Source organism: Scardinius erythrophthalmus (assembly GCF_964197995.2).
Source record: "Scardinius erythrophthalmus genome assembly, chromosome: 7".
NCBI classification, from domain to species: Eukaryota; Metazoa; Chordata; class Actinopteri; order Cypriniformes; family Leuciscidae; genus Scardinius; species Scardinius erythrophthalmus.
The window spans coordinates 48,674,947-48,693,937 of NC_138227.1; the positions used below are offsets into that span (position 1 = coordinate 48,674,947).

General features: G+C 42.1%; 1 protein-coding gene across 1 annotated transcript in view; it reads left to right on the forward strand.

Annotated features, from left to right (window-relative positions):
- nudt8 (nudix hydrolase 8) overlaps positions 1-18,077 on the forward strand; it is a 28,877-nt gene extending 10,800 nt beyond the window's left edge. Inside the window, exons 4-5 of the mRNA XM_081369981.1 lie at positions 17,211-17,288; positions 17,415-18,077. Coding sequence (XP_081226107.1) covers positions 17,211-17,288; positions 17,415-17,645 — 309 coding nt within the window. The 3' untranslated portion in view covers positions 17,646-18,077. The remainder of the gene's footprint in view (positions 1-17,210; positions 17,289-17,414) is intronic.
- Positions 18,078-18,991: the final 914 nt, after the last annotated feature.

Genomic DNA, 18,991 nt, shown 5'->3' on the forward strand with positions numbered 1-18,991 from the left:
GGGATGCAGTGGTGTAAAGCGTGGGATGCAGTGGTGTAAAGCGTGGGATGCAGTGGTGTAAAGCGTGGGGTGCAGTGGTGTAAAGCGTGGGATGCAGTGGTGTAAAGCGTGGGATGCAGTGGTGTAAAGCGTGGGATGCAGTGGTGTAAAGCGTGGGGTGCAGTGGTGTAAAGCGTGGGATGCAGTGGTGTAAAGCGTGGGTGGCAGTGGAGTAAAGCGTGGGATGCAGTGGTGTAAAGCGTGGGATGCAGTGGTGTAAAGCGTGGGATGCAGTGGTGTAAAGCGTGGGATGCAGTGGTGTAAAGCGTGAGATGCAGTGGTGTAAAGCGTGAGATGCAGTGGTGTAAAGCGTGGGATGCAGTGGTGTAAAGCGTGAGATGCAGTGGTGTAAAGCGTGGGATGCAGTGGTGTAAAGCGTGGGATGCAGTGGTGTAAAGCGTGGGATGCAGTGGTGTAAAGCGTGGGATGCAGTGGTGTAAAGCGTGGGATGCAGTGGTGTAAAGCGTGGGATGCAGTGGAGTAAAGCGTGGGATGCAGTGGTGTAAAGCGTGGGTGGCAGTGGAGTAAAGCGTGGGATGCAGTGGTGTAAAGCGTGGGATGCAGTGGTGTAAAGCGTGGGATGCAGTGGTGTAAAGCGTGGGGTGCAGTGGTGTAAAGCGTGGGATGCAGTGGTGTAAAGCGTGGGATGCAGTGGTGTAAAGCGTGGGATGCAGTGGTGTAAAGCGTGGGGTGCAGTGGTGTAAAGCGTGGGATGCAGTGGTGTAAAGCGTGGGTGGCAGTGGAGTAAAGCGTGGGATGCAGTGGTGTAAAGCGTGGGATGCAGTGGTGTAAAGCGTGGGATGCAGTGGTGTAAAGCGTGGGATGCAGTGGTGTAAAGCGTGAGATGCAGTGGTGTAAAGCGTGAGATGCAGTGGTGTAAAGCGTGGGATGCAGTGGTGTAAAGCGTGAGATGCAGTGGTGTAAAGCGTTGGATGCAGTGGTGTAAAGTAGGGCTGGGCGATATGGCCAAAATTTCATATCCCGATATAGCTCATTTGATATCCCGATAACGATATACATAACGATATAGCAATTTTTCTGTTAATTCAGTTCATGAATAGTCTACCGTAAATCCTCTAATATTGGCCTGTATTCCATTACCGGCCGGGTCTCTAACATTGGCCGGTCTCGCTGTTGCAACATTATGCTTGTGATAGTAATATGCAAATACCACAGGGGGGCAATGTTTGCTAACGAATCCAAGCCATAGCTACGGTAGCCTGGTCATGTCAATCACTTCGCTCTTGACTCGCACGTGACGTGAGACTTCAGTCGGCTAACGTTGTTTACCATGGCAGCCGCGGAGCCAAAGAGGATTTTTGGCGAAAATCTATTTTTTTAACCCCCTGGGTTCGACAATCGCGCCGGCGCGATAGGTTTTTTTTTATTATTATAAGTGCAAAAGAGATTAAAAATATTCTGTTGACTTTGATCTTACGGAGAGTGCGCGCTATTCAAACGGAAATAATCTGAGGCGATTCACGCAAACATGTGAACAGAACACCTACAATCAGTTGGATATGTTCACTTTCAGGTTCACCTCGTTTTCATTTCGAGGAGCAACGGATCCGGTTGAGGAATAGGTCAGTTCTATATTTGCTTTGTTCTAATCGCAATAGTGTCTGTACACGCAAAAAGACTGATTAAATATGAATCGCGTTTCTCTCTGTGTGTGTGTGTGTGTGTGTGTGTGTGTGTGTGTGTGTGTGTGTGTGTGTGTGTGTGTGTGTGTGTGTGTGTGTGTGTGTGTGTGTGTGTGTGTGAATGAATGAATGCACAGATGCGCGCTGTTGTGGAGCTACTAACGGGTTGGGTTGGCTGGTCATCTAGTTGAGAATTAACTTACCCTGGTCTGAACCGCGTCTACTACCGTCTTCCTCCATGTTTGTTTATGTATTGCAGCGTGCATGGGCATGCCGTGAGGTTAATTCTGCCGTAAAACGCCTTATCGTGGCGTAAACGATAGAGCCTTATATAAAACGATAGACATTTTCTATCGTCCAGACGATATATTTCGTCATATCGCCCAGCCCTAGTGTAAAGCGTGGGATGCAGTGGTGTAAAGCGTGGGATGCAGTGGTGTAAAGCGTGGGATGCAGTGGTGTAAAGCGTGGGATGCAGTGGAGTAAAGCGTGGGATGCAGTGGAGTAAAGCGTGGGATGCAGTGGTGTAAAGCGTGGGATGCAGTGGTGTAAAGCGGGAGATGCAGTGGTGTAAAGCGTGGGATGCAGTGGTGTAAAGCGTGAGATGCAGTGGGATGCAGTGGTGTAAAGCGTGGGATGCAGTGGTGTAAAGCGTGAGATGCAGTGGTGTAAAGCGTGGGATGCAGTGGTGTAAAGCGTGAGATGCAGTGGTGTAAAGCGTGGGATGCAGTGGTGTAAAGCGTGGGATGCAGTGGTGTAAAGCGTGGGATGCAGTGGTGTAAAGCGTGGGATGCAGTGGGATGCAGTGGAGTAAAGCGTGGGATGCAGTGGGATGCAGTGGTGTAAAGCGTGAGATGCAGTGGTGTAAAGCGTGGGATGCAGTGGTGTAAAGCGTGAGATGCAGTGGTGTAAAGCGTGGGATGCAGTGGTGTAAAGCGTGGGATGCAGTGGTGTAAAGCGTGGGATGCAGTGGTGTAAAGTGTGCCGCCACTAGACTCCAGAGCAGTGGAGACGTGTTCTCTGGACTGACGAATCACACTTCTCTGTCTGGCAATGATAGACGAGTCTGGGTTTGGCGGTTGCCAGGAGAACGGTGCTTGCCTGACTGCATTGTGCCGAGTGTAAAGTTTGGTGGAGGTGGGGTTTTGGTGTGGGGTTGTTTTCAGGGGTTGGGCTTGGCCCCTTAGTTCCAGTCAAAGGAACTCTTAATGCTTCAGCATACCAAGACATTTTGGACAATTCTCCAAATGCTCCCAACATTGTGGGAAGAGTTTAGGGATGTTCCTGTTCCAACATGACTGCGCACCAGTGCACAAAGCAAGGTCCATAAAGACATCCATGAGGAGTTTGGTGTGGAGGAACTGGACTGGCCACTGCATCCGAAGCTTTGCATTGCACTTGGTGATGTAAGGCTTGGATGCAGCGGCCATTGAAACCCATTCCATGAGGGTCTCTACGCACTGTTCTTGAGCTAATCTGAAGGCCACATGAAGTTTGGAGGTCTGCAGCTATTGACTCAGAAAAGTTGGCGACTTGTGTGCACTGTGCGCCTCAGCATCCGCTGACTGTGATTTGTACATGGCCTACAACTTCCTGGGCTGAGTTGCTGTTGCTCCCAATTGCTTCCAGTTTGTTATAATAGGTTCAAGGTTCTTTATTATGTCACATACGATGCAATGTAGTGAAATAGTTTTCCCCTAGTTTCTCGTCCCACAATGCAGAAATAGTGCCCTCATTTATTAGCCGGATTGCCTGACGATAAAAACTCCTCAGTCTCTCTGTATTAGTTCTCAGGATCCGGTAATGCATGACAATAAGTTATGTCCAGCAGGATGAACGTCTTTAATAACTCTTTTGGCTCTTGTCCTGCATCTCTGAAGGTAAATGTTTTTGATGCCATGGCTTTCTGTGCTGACCTTACCACTTTGGACAACGCTTTCTGATCTTGGTCCGTTGTATTTCCAAACCAGAAAATAATACTTCCAGTGAGTAGGCTCTCCACAGCTCCAGTATAGAAAGTCCTCAGCACTTTTTGAGAAAACCTTAAACCTGGCCAGCCTTTGTAAATGATAGATACGTTGAATTTGCCCTCATTACGAGGTGATGTGAATGCATTTTCCAGGAAAGATCTTCTGTAAGATATACCCCAAGATATTTAACACTGCTCCCCCTTTCAGCTGTGGCCTCATCGATCATCAAGGGGCTATAATTCCTCACTTCCTTCCTCCCATAGTTGATGATCATCTCCTTAGTCTTAATGACATTCAAAGAGAGATTATTAGTATGACACCATGGGGAAAGAGCATCCACTTCCTCTAAGTAGACCTTCTCATTGTTTTTACTAATGAGGCCTAAGACCACTGTGTCATCGGCAAACTTCACCAGTTTGTTAGAACTGTGTCTAGCCTTGCAGTTGCTGGTTTAGAGGGAGTAAAGCAGGGGACTGAGGATACAGCCCTGAGGGCCTCCAGTGTTGAGGATTAGTGTAGAGGAGGTGTAGTTTCCCAGTTTAACCACCTGGGGGCATCCCGTCAAAAAATCCACTAACAGTTGACCGTGGAATATTTAGCAGTGAGGAAATTTCACGACTGGACTTAATGCACAGGTGGCAACCGATCACGGTACTACGCTTAAGTTCACTGAGCTCCTGAGAGCGACCCATTCTTCAGCGACTCAAAGTCCACTCCAGAGGGAGTTATTTTATTGAACAGAATCCACTTTCCAAGAACTACAACGAACAGCTCGTTTGGACTGCAACACAATTTTTCTCGGCTTTATGAAGTCACAATGTTACTCATTAGAATAATCCCATCCCACTGAATACGCGGAAAAGCTGACGAGGCCTGGATAAGCTGCTGCTATGTCAAAGAGACGCTGTTTTTTTTCTTAAAGGAATAGTTCACTTAAAAATTAAAATTCTGTCATCATTTACTCACCTTCAAGTTGTTTAGTCAATGGGGTACATCAACTGTCTGGTTACCTACACTCTTCTTTTGTGTTCAGCAGAACAAAGAAATTCATGCAGGGAGTGTGAGCAAATTATGACCAAATTTTCATTTTTAAGTGAACCATTCCTTTAACTCATTTGTTTGACATTCCTAAGGCTGACGGACTTAGACTGGGTAAAATTTATTTAAAATATTGTTCATGAACATTATAATCCCAACATTTATCTGTGCTCTGCACATTTTATGGAAAACAGCTTCCAGAACCTAAGATGAGTCCAATGCAGGCTTCTCCTGAAAAGGAGCAGTTCCCACTTTGTCGGGACAATCTGTTATTGAATCACAACTTGTCTTGTTGGATCACAAGAAGAGCGATTACTGTTTGTATAACCATAGTTTTCCAAAAAATATCATTATTAAATGGTGGATAACATTGTACCTACAGTATAATGTATAAGAAAAGCATACCACTCTGAAACGTCCTGTGAAGTCCGTGCTTGCAAAGTCCATGCATGAAATCCGTTCTGGATGATCCTTTTGTTTGTTAACAACAACACTGTCAGGGTCTGAATCGGGCTTGAATTGGCTTGAAATTGCCGCCATCCTTTATTTACACTAGAGCAGAACTCACGATTATGAAGGGGCGGGACATTTCCCGAACACATGCTAAGCACTGCCAATCACAACACATTGGGCCAGCTGACCAATCACAGCACATTATATGTTTCAGAACCAGACTGGGGAGAGAGGAGCTGTAATAATGTAAAATATGTGAAAAAGAATGTGTTTTTTGAACAATCAAGCATGAAAACATATTCTAGTACACCCCAAAAATAAATCAAGACTTAAAAGAGCACAGGAGGAACCCTTTAATTTACTAATGCATAAAGTAATTAATAAAGGGTTCTTAGCTTGTTTTGTATAGAAGGAAGCACATGCGTAGCAATATTCAATTTGAAATGTAATATGCAAACTGACAGTGCAATGCATTTCTGTATTTAAATTGACATTTTCCATTACATTTGTGTAACGTTTAGTGCAAAATGAAAATTCACTAACATACACTAGTTTGTGTAACATGTTCAAGCAAAAACTGTAGCAAAATGATCATTTAAATGTTATTTTTCTTAATTGCATTTACACTCTCAGTTAAGACACTTGCAATTGCATTTTCATTAAGTGTCCCGCAATGAATGTAGCAAAATTCAATGTGCATTCTGAGCCGATCACGCCCCCGCCCCCTCCCACCCTGTCAATCACTGCGTGGTTTGTTTTCTTCAAATTTTTTATTTTATTTTAATTAATTGATTCAATTGAAGTATTTAACACAAAAGATAACACAGATACATTGATTATGGTAATTATAAAATTTGTCCTTCAAATGTCCTTTGATCCAGTACAAAAAGCTAAATTGTAATGTTGTTGGTTTACAAAACTTTACATAATCAAAATTGTGTAATTATTATCTCAGAAACATACTGACTTACATAAACTTCCTTTATGAGTCTGTTAGCTGCTATATCTAGAGTGTTGTTGTGAGCTGGTACTGATGATACTGATGTAACGAGATGGAAATGGATAGATGTTGTAGTGTTCAGTTCACACAGCAAACTTGTATCTGAAAAAGGGGTTTTCGAATATTCCCTTTCATGCCGTGTGTAATAAAGCTGTTTATGTAAAAGTTCTGCAAAGTTGTAAAGTCGACAGTGCACGATAATAAATCGTAATAAATCATAATAAAGTTATTGTCTCCCAAAAGAAAGAGTCGACTCCAGATATACTGGGTACTGACCCATCTTTCAAGGGAGCGTGTTTTGCGTATCCTGCGTTAAACTCCAAGATTTGAAAGGCGGTCATGAGTAAAGCGACATGTAAGGGCTGGTCCAGCTGTCCACGGGCCGGCATTAGGCATCTTCTAGTGATGTAGACTGGAAAGCAGTAGGATTTGAAACACAAACGACTCGTAAAGGGGGTTCGGACTAACTTGCTCCTCAGAATCACCTGTAAATGTGATTAATTATTGATGTCCGTCGTTCTGTGTTTTATATTGTGTAGGTCTCCTGCTAACTGGCTCACTCACGTTATCACTGTCTTACTGAAATACTTCTGCTAATCAGCTGTGGGCCACTATTACCTATAACTGTGTCTATTAATGCAGATCGTCTGTCGTTCTTACTACTTTCAGTAAAGATAAAGGATGGAGCAAGATTTGTTTTAACAACGTCTATGTTACGGTCATTCACCAACTAGCAACTAGGCGCTGTCCGCGGTAGACCAATCACACAACAGACTAGGGCTGTGCGATATAACGATATATATCGGATGGATGAAATAAAAAGTCTATCGTTTCATATTATGCTCTATCGTTTATTTCGTGGTGTCGCAAAAAAAGCGACATTGTTTACGGCAAAACTTTTTCATCATTTGGATGACTGCAATCTTACAAGCCACCTTGTTGTAATGGTGATAATGAACAGGCTGCGATGTTAGCAATGCTAGAATAAGTTGTGAGGCGCCGGCGTGATCGGGAGTTTTTTGTCCTTCTGAGGAGCCTGTTCCTCCATAGTTTATGGTCATACGGATAGAAGCAAGACATTATTCAAAACTGTAAAGCTTTTTTAAAGAACAGAAAACAAGCAGGATGCCGTTTCCTGCCGTCTGTTTCCTTTCTGTGAACTTTGGACCCCGTCACAATGAACCGAAACTCAGCAAAAAAATTCCTTTAATTTTGTTAATCTGTAATTATTTAAGTTAAATAACCTATATTTCGCATATAGGCCTATATATTAGTTTTATTCTGTTTTCTCTGTTCACAGAAGCGCTTTAAGTGCGTGATATATGATGTTGTGTGGATCCATGCTCTACTCTATCCTGCAATTTTTGCTGGTTTCAAAACACACAACAAGCTGCATATTACCCACTATTCATTTCCACTGAAATGTAAGCCTAATTGTTTGCCAGTTGGTGACATATCCAGTATATCCTCGGAAAAGCTAACGCCAGCACATTGCCATTGCGACTCACCTATGATGACTGGACAGCTGAGCGCTGGCATATTTCACTCAGGTTGGATAGGCAATGCTTCAGTATCACATTTGTACAGTCTGTACTCTTTGAATTCGTGATTGGTTGACTGCCAAATTAAAATATTTAACAGAACGATAAAATAGCGATATTAATGTAGTTTACATTTGCCATTTTATATACCAATATATTTATGTTGGTCCTGTAATCATTTGTTTTTGAAAATTGTTTTATATTTCATTCATATTTCATATTTCTACATTCTTAATCAAACATTTGCCCAGGAGTTCTAAATAAAGAAGAAAAAAAAAGAAAAAATTGAGTATATACTTTGAAATGTAGAAAATAAATTGTCTTATATGGTAAATATATATATATATATATATATATATATATATACAGTGAGGAAAATAAGTATTTGAACACCCTGCTATTTTGCAAGTTCTCCCACTTAGAAATCATGGAGGGGTCTGAAATTGTCATCGTAGGTGCATGTCCACTGTGAGAGACATAATCTAAAAAAAAAATCCAGAAATCACAATGTATGATTTTTTAACTATTTATTTGTATGATACAGCTGCAAATAAGTATTTGAACACCTGAGAAAATCAATGTTAATATTTGGTACAGTAGCCTTTGTTTGCAATTACAGAGGTCAAATGTTTCCTGTAGTTTTTCACCAGGTTTGCACACACTGCAGGAGGGATTTTGGCCCACTCCTCCACACAGATCTTCTCTAGATCAGTCAGGTTTCTGGGCTGTCGCTGAGAAACACGGAGTTTGAGCTCCCTCCAAAGATTCTCTATTGGGTTTAGGTCTGGAGACTGGCTAGGCCACGCCAGAACCTTGATATGCTTCTTACAGAGCCACTCCTTGGTTATCCTGGCTGTGTGCTTCGGGTCATTGTCATGTTGGAAGACCCAGCCTCGACCCATCTTCAATGCTCTAACTGAGGGAAGGAGGTTGTTCCCCAAAATCTCGCAATACATGGCCCGGTCATCCTCTCCTTAATACAGTGCAGTCGCCCTGTCCCATGTGCAGAAAAACACCCCCAAAGCATGATGCTACCACCCCCATGCTTCACAGTAGGGATGGTGTTCTTGGGATGGTACTCATCATTCTTCTTCTTTCAAACACGTTTAGTGGAATTATGACCAAAAAGTTCTATTTTGGTCTCATCTGACCACATGACTTTCTCCCATGACTCCTCTGGATCATCCAAATGGTCATTGGCAAACTTAAGACGGGACTTGACATGTGCTGGTTTAAGCAGGGGAACCTTCCGTGCCATGCATGATTTTAAACCATGACGTCTTAGTGTATTACCAACAGCAACCTTGGAAACGGTGGTCCCAGCTCTTTTCAGGTCATTGACCAGCTCCTCCCGTGTAGTTCTGGGCTGATTTCTCACCTTTCTTAGGATCATTGAGACCCCACGAGGTGAGATCTTGCATGGAGCCCCAGTCCGAGGGAGATTGACAGTCATGTTTAGCTTCTTCCATTTTCTAATGATTGCTCCAACAGTGGACCTTTTTTCACCAAGCTGCTTGGCAATTTCCCCGTAGCCCTTTCCAGCCTTGTGGAGGTGTACAATTTTGTCTCTAGTGTCTTTGGACAGCTCTTTGGTCTTGGCCATGTTAGTAGTTGGATTCTTACTGATTGTATGGGGTGGACAGGTGTCTTTATGCAGCTAACGACCTCAAACAGGTGCATCTAATTTAGGATAATAAATGGAGTGGAGGTGGACATTTTAAAGGCAGACTAACAGGTCTTTGAGGGTCAGAATTCTAGCTGATAGACAGGTGTTCAAATACTTATTTGCAGCTGTATAAAGTACAAATATATAGTTAAAAAATCATATATTGTGATTTCTGGATTTTTTTTTTAGATTATGTCTCTCACAGTGGACATGCACCTACGATGACAATTTCAGACCCCTCCATGATTTCCAAGTGGGAGAACTTGCAAAATAGCAGGGTGTTCAAATACTTATTTTCCTCACTGTATATATATATATATATATATATATATATATATATATATATATATATATATATATATATATATATAAATTATTAATGATTGAATTTACAGAAAAGGTACTATATTGTGAATATATATCGTTATCGGGATATGAGATTTTGGTCATATCGCCCAACCCTACAACCGACTGAGCCATCTGACCAATCAGACCAGAGTAGACCAATCACAGCAGACTGAGCCATCCGACCAATCAGACCAGAGTAGACCAATCACAGCAGACTGAGCCATCCGACCAATCAGACCAGAGTAGACCAATCACAGCAGACTGAGCCATCCGACCAATCAGTGCAGAGTAGACCAATCACAGCAGACTGAGCCATCTGACCAATCAGAGCAGATTAGACCAATCACTGTAGACTGAGCCATCTGACCAATCAGAGCAGAGTAGACCAATCACAGCAGACTGAGCCATCTGACCAATCAGAGCAGATTAGACCAATCACTGTAGACTGAGCCATCTGACCAATCAGAGCAGAGTAGACCAATCACAGCAGACTGAGCCATCTGACCAATCAGTGCAGATTAGACCAATCACTGTAGACTGAGCCATCTGACCAATCAGAGCAGATTAGACCAATCACAGCAGACTGAGCCATCTGACCAATCAGTGCAGAGTAGACCAATCACAGCAGACTGAGCCATCTGACCAATCAGAGCAGAGTAGTCAAGTCAAGTCATCTTCATTTATATAGCGCTTTTAACAATGTAGATTGTCTCAAAGCAGCTTTACAGAGATAAGCGTATAATTTAAGGTAACAGAGATTGTTTCGGCTGTACAGCAGAGTTAAGTTATTTCCATCTAAAGTTAGTTTTAATTGATTTGGTTCCGTCGCAACGATCATTTGTTATTAGATTAGGGGCCGCTAAGACGACACCATTCCCTCTACACAGACTTTAAACGCGAACCTGTGAGAAACGCTGATGGCGTTCACATGAGCATTTAGAATGGGTTCTATAGTTATGTGCGTTAGAATATACGCAGGTTTGGAATTCCCTACAAGCCAAGCCTAAACAAAATACTTGTCTTTCCTTATAAATTTTGATAAGGAATTTTATTTTATTTGTTGCTTTGGGGTAGGACCGCAAGACGAATTTTCCCGACAACGCCTTATCTGTATAGTGGTAGTTAGGGATGCACCGATTGGGAAATTCTGGGCCGATACCGATACCGATGTTTAACATAACAACTTGGCCGATGGCCGATGCCGATGTTTTTTCTTTTTGTTATTTATTCCTTCTTTTGTGCCACTGAAACATACAAGTCTTTCGGCTCTTGATCACACTATCCTAGAATGAGCACAAATTCAATCAGACCAAGCAATTTATGAAACAAAAAAAACCTTTAATGTCACTTTCTGGTTGACAGTTATAACCTTATTTATAAGTTCTTTTTCAGTTGTTATGAGGAGCAATATGAGAGAGAAATTTGGTAATCATTGTCTGACCCAACAAAAAAAACATTATAATATTCATTTTATTTTTCGTGTTCGCATTTATGAGGGAAAAAACACGGGTGAATGTTCATATTAAATTTTAAACGCGCACGCGCTCTTCTGCGAGAGAGAGAGAGAGCCCCGACCGCGCGCGCGCTCTCACTCACTATTCAGAGCGGTCAAGCTTCCCCGTACTTTTTGACAAGCGTCCTTGACAGGGAGGCCAGAGCTTCTTTGCAGCTCAAGTCGGCGGCGGTGTGTACAGTTAACGCTCTATCTGTTGACGGCGCTGAGGGAAAAGCTCCCGCCACTGGAAGAAGCGGTCGCCGCCCATTTGTGTCCTCCTGCGCACCCATCAAAGCCGTGCAGAACGTCTTCAGCACTCGCGGATCGTGCATACTCCGCCGCTTCTTCTGCTACACACCATGGTCGTTCTTTTCTCGAGAAAAGGAGTTTTCTCATAGAAAAATAAATAAATAAATGCGTCATTGTACCCAGCACTTCTGAAAATGCACTTCCGAATGCGTCTCTGTCCCCAGCATATCAAACCAAACTGACGCCCATGTGACATCGGCGAATGTCATTTTTATTTCCCGATGGCCGATGGCAGTTAACGAGGCAAATATCGGCCGTTACCGATGTTCAGCCGATGCATCGGTGCATCCCTAGTGGTAGTGGGATCCTCCATAGGGAGAGACTAGTTGGCACTTCAGCACTGCGTTGTCATCGGGTCCAGGCGAAGGTCCTTCGTCAGATCTGGATACGGCCTGGATCCGGCAGGCTGCAGGAAAAACCTTGGGATAAACACAGACACTAAAATTAGCGTAGATGCCATTCTTTTCATGATGTAACGAGTACATCAGGATTTTTGGGAAGTGTTCCCGGTTCCGGCTGACCTAATCTATGCAGCATAACATTAAATTATAGAAGTCTATAATGTATTATGTGAAAGCTAGGTCAAAGAGATGTGTTTTTTGTCTAGCTTTGAACTGACAGAGTGTGTCTGCTTCCCGGACAATGTTAGGAAGACTGTTCCAAAGTTTTGGTGCTAAATAGGAGAAGGATCTACCGCCAGCAGTGGATTTTGATATTCTAGGTATAATCAACTGGCCGGAATTTTGAGATCGTAATAGACGTGACCGACTATAATGCGTTAAGAGCTCGCTCAAGTACTGCGGAGCTAAACCATTCAGTGCTTTGTAAGTAATCAGCAATATTTTAAAATTTATGCGATGTTTAATAGGGAGCCAGTGCAGTTTTGACAGAACTGGGCTAATATGGTCATACTTCCTGGTTCTGGTAAGAACTCGAGCTGCTGCGTTTTGGACCAGCTGTAGTTTGTTTATTAAGCGTGCAGGGCAACCACCCATAATAGCATTACAATAATCTAGCCTTGAGGTCATGAACGCATGAACTAATTGTTCCGCATTTGTCAATGAGAGCATATGGCGTAATTTAGATATATTTTTAAGATGGAAAAATGCAGTTTTACAGATACTAGACACGTGACTTTCAAATGAAAGATTGGTATCAAAGAGCACACCCAGGTTCCTAACCAACGACGAAGACTTAACAGAGCAGCCATCAAGTGTTAGACAGTATTCTAGATTATTACGTGAGGAAGTTTTTTGTCCAATAATTAGAAACTCTGTTTTTTCAGAATTTAGAAGTAGGAAATTACAAGTCATCCAATTTTTTATATCCGCTATGCATTCCGTTAATTTTGTGAATTGATAAGTTTCGTTAGGTTTTGAAGAAATATAGAGCTGAGTATCATCGGCATAACAGTGAAAGCTAATGCCATGTTTCCTAATGATATCTCCTAAGGGTAGCATGTACAGAGAGTGTGTGTGTGTGTGTGTGTGTGTGTGTGTGAGGGTAGCATGTACAGAGTGAACAGCAGCGGTCCTAGTACTGAGCCTTGTGGTACGCCATACTTAACCTGTGATCGATGAGACATCTCATCATTTAATGCTACAAACTGATAACGGTCAGATAAGTATGATTTAAACCATGCTAGTGCATTTCCTGTAATGCCAACATAATGTTCTAATCTATTTAAAAGAACGTTGTGGTCGATGGTGTCAAATGCAGCGCTAAGATCGAGTAACACTAATAGAGAGATACAACCACGATCGGATGATAAGAGCAAATCATTTGTGACTCTAACGAGAGCTGTTTCGGTACTATGGTACGGTCTAAATCCGGACTGGAAATCCTCGCAGATATCATTTCTTTCAAGAAAGGAACACAGTTGTGAGGATACTGCCTTTTCTAATATCTTTGACAGAAAAGGTAGATTCGAGATCGGCCTGTAATTGACTAATTCTGAAGGATCAAGTTGCGTTTTTTTAACAAGCGGTTTAATCAAAGCCAGCTTAAAGTTTTTTGGTACGTATCCTAGAGACAAAGACGAATTAATGATATTAAGAAGAGGATCTATGACCTCTGGAAGTATTTCTTTCAGTAGCTTAGTCGGTATAGGGTCTAACATACATGTTGTAGATTTAGATGATTTAATGAGTTTAGTAAATTCTTCCTCTCCTATAGCAACGAATGAATCAAATTTTTCCTCAGGGAGACTACAATGCACTGCCTGGTGTGATACTGTAGTAGACGGTTGCATAGTTATAATTTTGTCCCTGATATTATCAATCTTATAAGTGAAGAAGTTCATAAAGTCATTACTGCTGTGTTGCTTGGAAACTTCGGTGCTTGAAGCTTTATTTTTCGTTAGTTTAGCCACCGTTTCAAATAAATTCCTAGGATTATGTTTATTTTCTTCTAATAGGGTTGAAAAATAAGCAGATCTAGCAGCTTTTAAAGCCTCTCTGTAAGTAATTGAGCTCTCTTTCCATGAAATGCGAAATACCTCTAGTTTTGTTTTCTTCCAGTTGCGCTCCATTTTTCTGGCTGCTCTCTTAAGGGCCCGAGTGTGCTCGTTGTACCACGGCGTTGGACTATTTTCTTTAATCTTCTTTAAGCGCAACGGAGCAACTGTGTCTAAAGTGCTGGAAAAGAGAGAGTTAAACGTTTCTGTTGTAATATCTAGTTCTTCTAAGCTATCTGAGATGCTGAGATGATGAAACTGATTAGGAAGATTATTAATAAAGCAATCTTTAGTAGCAGAAGTGATAGGTCTCACATATTTGAAACACGGAGTCGGCTTTGCAGCCTTGGCTAAATGAAGTTTACACGAGACTAGATAATGATCTGAGATGTCATCGCTCTGCTGCAGAATTTCAACGGCATCCACATCTATTCCGTGTGATAATATTAGATCTAGAGTATGATTACGACGATGAGTAGGTCCTGACACGTGTTGTCTAACTCCAATTGAATTTACAATGTCTTTAAATGCCAATCCCAATGCATCTTTTTCATTATCGATGTGTATATTAAAATCACCAACAATTAGTACTTTATCTGCAGCCAATACTAACTCTGATAGAAAGTCCGCAAATTCTTTGATAAAGTCTGTATGGTGCCCTGGTGGCCTGTATACAGTAGCCAGCACAAATCTCAAACGTGATTTATCGTTTACACTATATATTTTTACATTAAGCACCAATGCTTCAAAAGAATTATATTTAAAACTTGATTTCTTAGTGGTTTTGAAACTATTACTATAGATTACAGCAACACCACCCCCTTTGCGTTTCAGACGAGGCTCATGTTTATAACAGTAATCTTGCGGGGTTGATTCATTTAAAGTAATGTAATCGTTTGGTTTTAGCCAGGTTTCTGTCAAACACAGCACATCTAGGTTATTATCTGAAATCATATCATTAACAATGAGTGCTTTTGAAGTAAGCGATCGAATATTCAGCAACCCAAGCTTTAGCATTTGTTCATCTGTATTATAGCTGTTTTTTATTTGTTGAACATCAATTAAATTTTTAACCTTAGTTGGGTTTAAACGTTTTTTGGATTTCCAAATTCGGGGAACAGACACAGTCTCTATATGATGATAGCTAGGTGAAAGAGGCTCTATGTGATGTGATTTATCTGACCTTGGTGACGCGAGGCCGCTAGCAGACGGTCAGTTTAGCCAGTCTGTCTGCTTCCTGACCTGAGCCCCAGATTGTCATGTTTGAGCTCTAAGACTATGAGCCATATTACTAGAGAGAAGAGCAGCACCATCCCAGGAGGGATGAATACCATCTCTTTTCAACAGGTCAGGTTTGCCCCAAAAACTTTTCCAATTGTCTATGAATTCTATATTATTAAGCGGACACCACTTAGACAGCCAACCGTTAAGCGAACACAATCTACTAACTATCTCATCACTCCTGCGAACAGGAAGGGGGCCAGAGCAAATTACAGTCCTTGACATCGTACTTGCAAGTTCACACACCTCTTTAATATTAATTTTGGTGATCTCCGACTGGCGGAGTCGAACATCATTAGTGCCGACATGAATAATGATCTTAGAGAATTTACGATTAGCATTAGCCAGCACTTTTAAATTTGTTTTGATGTCAGGCGCTCTGGCTCCCGGCAAACATGTGACTATGGTGGTTGGTGTCTCTATTTTCACGTTCCGTGTAATAGAATCGCCAATAACTAGGGCACAATCACTCTCAGTGGGTGTTTCACTGAGCGGGGCAAATCGATTTGTTATGGTAATCGGAACGGAAGAGTGGTTTTTAGATCCGCGACTAGAGCGATCCCTCACTGTCACCCATTTGCCCGGCTGCTCGGGCTCTACTTCAGCCAGAACCGACTCATGTAAAGTGTGCACTATTCTATGCGCATCCAAAACATCTAAAGCACTAGCACTCTTACTATCCTCAATTAAAGTTTGGATGCGTGTTTCTAATTCTGAAATCTTCTCTGTCAACCTAACTGTCTCCTTACATTTATCACATATAAATCCTATATTGTCGACAGAGAAGCCTATACTAAACATGTGACATGAAGTGCAGGTGACAATAACAGGACAAGACATTACTCACCGTGTTTGTTGAGTGATTCTTACTCACCTGAGCTTTTTATGAACTCAAAGGCGCGGACGCGCGAGAGAAAAATAAATAAATAAAATAGCTGAGCGCACGGGTGGCGCGTTAACAGGCTAGCGAATTACTAGCGTTTTGTGCTAGTAGTACTAATAACAAAAGCTAGCGATGTCAGGTTAATCTGAGATGTTGGGTAAAATGTAGTAGTATAAACAACTAGAAATGGTAGTAAAATGATGGTTCAAAACAAAGAAATATATGGCTAAGACGGAGCTTATCCCACCGAATCAAACAAACACACTCACAGCAGGCAGCGAGGCAGACAGGAGCAATCGATCAGCTCCCAATCACAATCAGTAGACCAATCACAGCAGACTGAGCCATCTGACCAATCAGTGCAGAGTAGACCAATCATAGCAGACTGAGCCATCTGACCAATCAGAGCAGAGTAGACCAATCACAGCAGACTGAGCCATCTGACCAATCAGAGCAGAGTAGACCAATCACTGTAGACTGAGCCATCTGACCAATCAGAGCAGAGTAGACCAATCACAGCAGACTGAGCCATCTGACCAATCAGAGCAGAGTAGACCAATCACAGCAGACTGAGCCATCTGACCAATCAGAGCAGAGTAGACCAATCACTGTAGACTGAGCCATCTGACCAATCAGAGCAGATTAGACCAATCACTGTAGACTGAGCCATCTGACCAATCAGAGCAGAGTAGACCAATCACAGCAGACTGAGCCATCTGACCAATCAGAGCAGAGTAGACCAATCACAGCAGACTGAGCCATCTGACCAATCAGAGCAGAGTAGACCAATCACAGCAGACTGAGCCATCTGACCAATCAGAGAATTTAGAAAGACTGATTCATCCATCGAGTTGTTTGAGAATCATTGAACAATGTGGTGATGTGCAATGTACATTATGAGACAATGAAAGTGCTTTTAACCTTCGCTGTATGTAAACCTGTTGTAGGAGACTCCAAAACTAAATGAAGAAACTTTAAAACAGCACAATAGGGGCACTTTAAGGGTATGAGTGTCAGAAAGCTTCGAACTATTTCTGAAGTAAAGATCAGTGCAATTCTTCATCTAATGTTGTGTTTCCTAATTTGCAGTCTGGAATGATGATTGCGCCTGTAATAGCCAATCTTGGACCATTGGAGACGCTCTCTTTCCGACCCAATCCAGGCGAGGTACAGGCAGACCACTGCACACTTCCCCAATCTACATCATCACAACCTACTCAGTCTGACCACATCACTGCAGAGTGTGTGTCCTCGGGAAAGGGTTGAGTAACACTGCACTTCTTTGATTGACAGGTGGAAGAGATTTTTACCCTGACACTTGAGCATTTATGTCAAGCCCAAAACAGAGGCTACACACACTTCCGTACCGGTGACCGTTATGGGTACACACTCCCTGTGTTCCACAGTCCGAAGTATCGCATCTGGGGTCTGACGGCAGTGGCCTTGGATCAAGCACTCAAGCTCATTGTGCCGCCAGAGCATCTGTCGGACCGCAGCACCTCCACCACTGAGGCTTCCTGCTAAACACGATCAAATTACAGATCTGGATTTAGGAAGAATCCCATGGAAAACTCTCAAGAAAAGTCTGGGTCTTATTTCATATTTTGGTCTTTAAAATGGGTGTTATTTCCTGTATCCAAAAGGTCTTTGAGGTTCATTATGTCCTGGCCATTTCTCCGAGACTCCCCGTTCGCTGTGTTCAGGCTTCAGGGTTAATGCCTATAGCTGCACTGGTTAGCTGGTGCGCTGGTATGAAGAGTGTCGAGTTTGTTTGACATCATGCCTTCAGTGAAATGAAGAGTGTTCATTTACACAACACACACTGAATGTATTTTTGGGGATTTAGCATTATGAGATTTGTTTTCATCATCTTAACTTGGATGGTTGTTTTAAATGTGAGTGTCCATTTATTTAACCAATGCTTATAATAAAAGTGTTAAAATGCTTTAAAGATTCAAGGTATCTGTACTGAATTTTTACGTTTTGACAGCAGGGATTTTCAGTCCTGCACATGGACAACCATTTTCCTGAACTTCCTGAAGTTGAGCTTTCCTGAACCTGTTCGTCCAGCAAACACTCAGTATTGATCGTCTATCAACTCTCAGAAAGGATGTTTGTCATGGCCACAGATACATAACTCTGTCACACTTTAGATTAGGGTACAATTATCACCTTTAACTGACATTTGCCTCAATAAACTCTTAATTACGGCTTATTAATAGTTAGTAATTAGGAGTGGAACGGTACACAGAAGTCACGGTTCGGTTTATACCTCGGTTCAGACATCACGGTTCGGTACGAGTTCGGTACAATGGAGGGAAAAGCAGAACAGAAATGCAGAAGGCTTGTGCGTGTCTCAGGCTGGACCACCAAAGGAAAATACATCACTTAAGCCTTGTATTTTTTAAATAAGTTTTATTAATAAAGTAAGGCATAGAACCAGTTTATTTGTTGAGCACTGACAATAGTTTTATATAATTAGTTTATTAATTAAATTAATAAAAAGACAAAAGGACCTTGAGATATGTTCGGTAATTGTACCTGAATGAATTGAAAATTAATTTGCTATATTTCAGATTAATATATTTGTTTTCCTTAAAATTGTAATTAACAGTAACTTAAACGGCTTTGCAGTTTGAATGATGTCATGTATAAGCAAAATGACGGAGCATGTTTTTATGTTTCCACTGTTCGATCGCGCCCACGCCACACACACACACACACACACAATCTTTACATCGCAGCCTGCTTCAGAGCCATAGACAGTATAAGAAGTGGACAGAGCCATCTTATTGGAACTCAGTGGAGACAATTGAAGCCCATTTTTAGCGAATTTTTAGGACTTTCGTTCCTGACGCGCAGACTCAAAC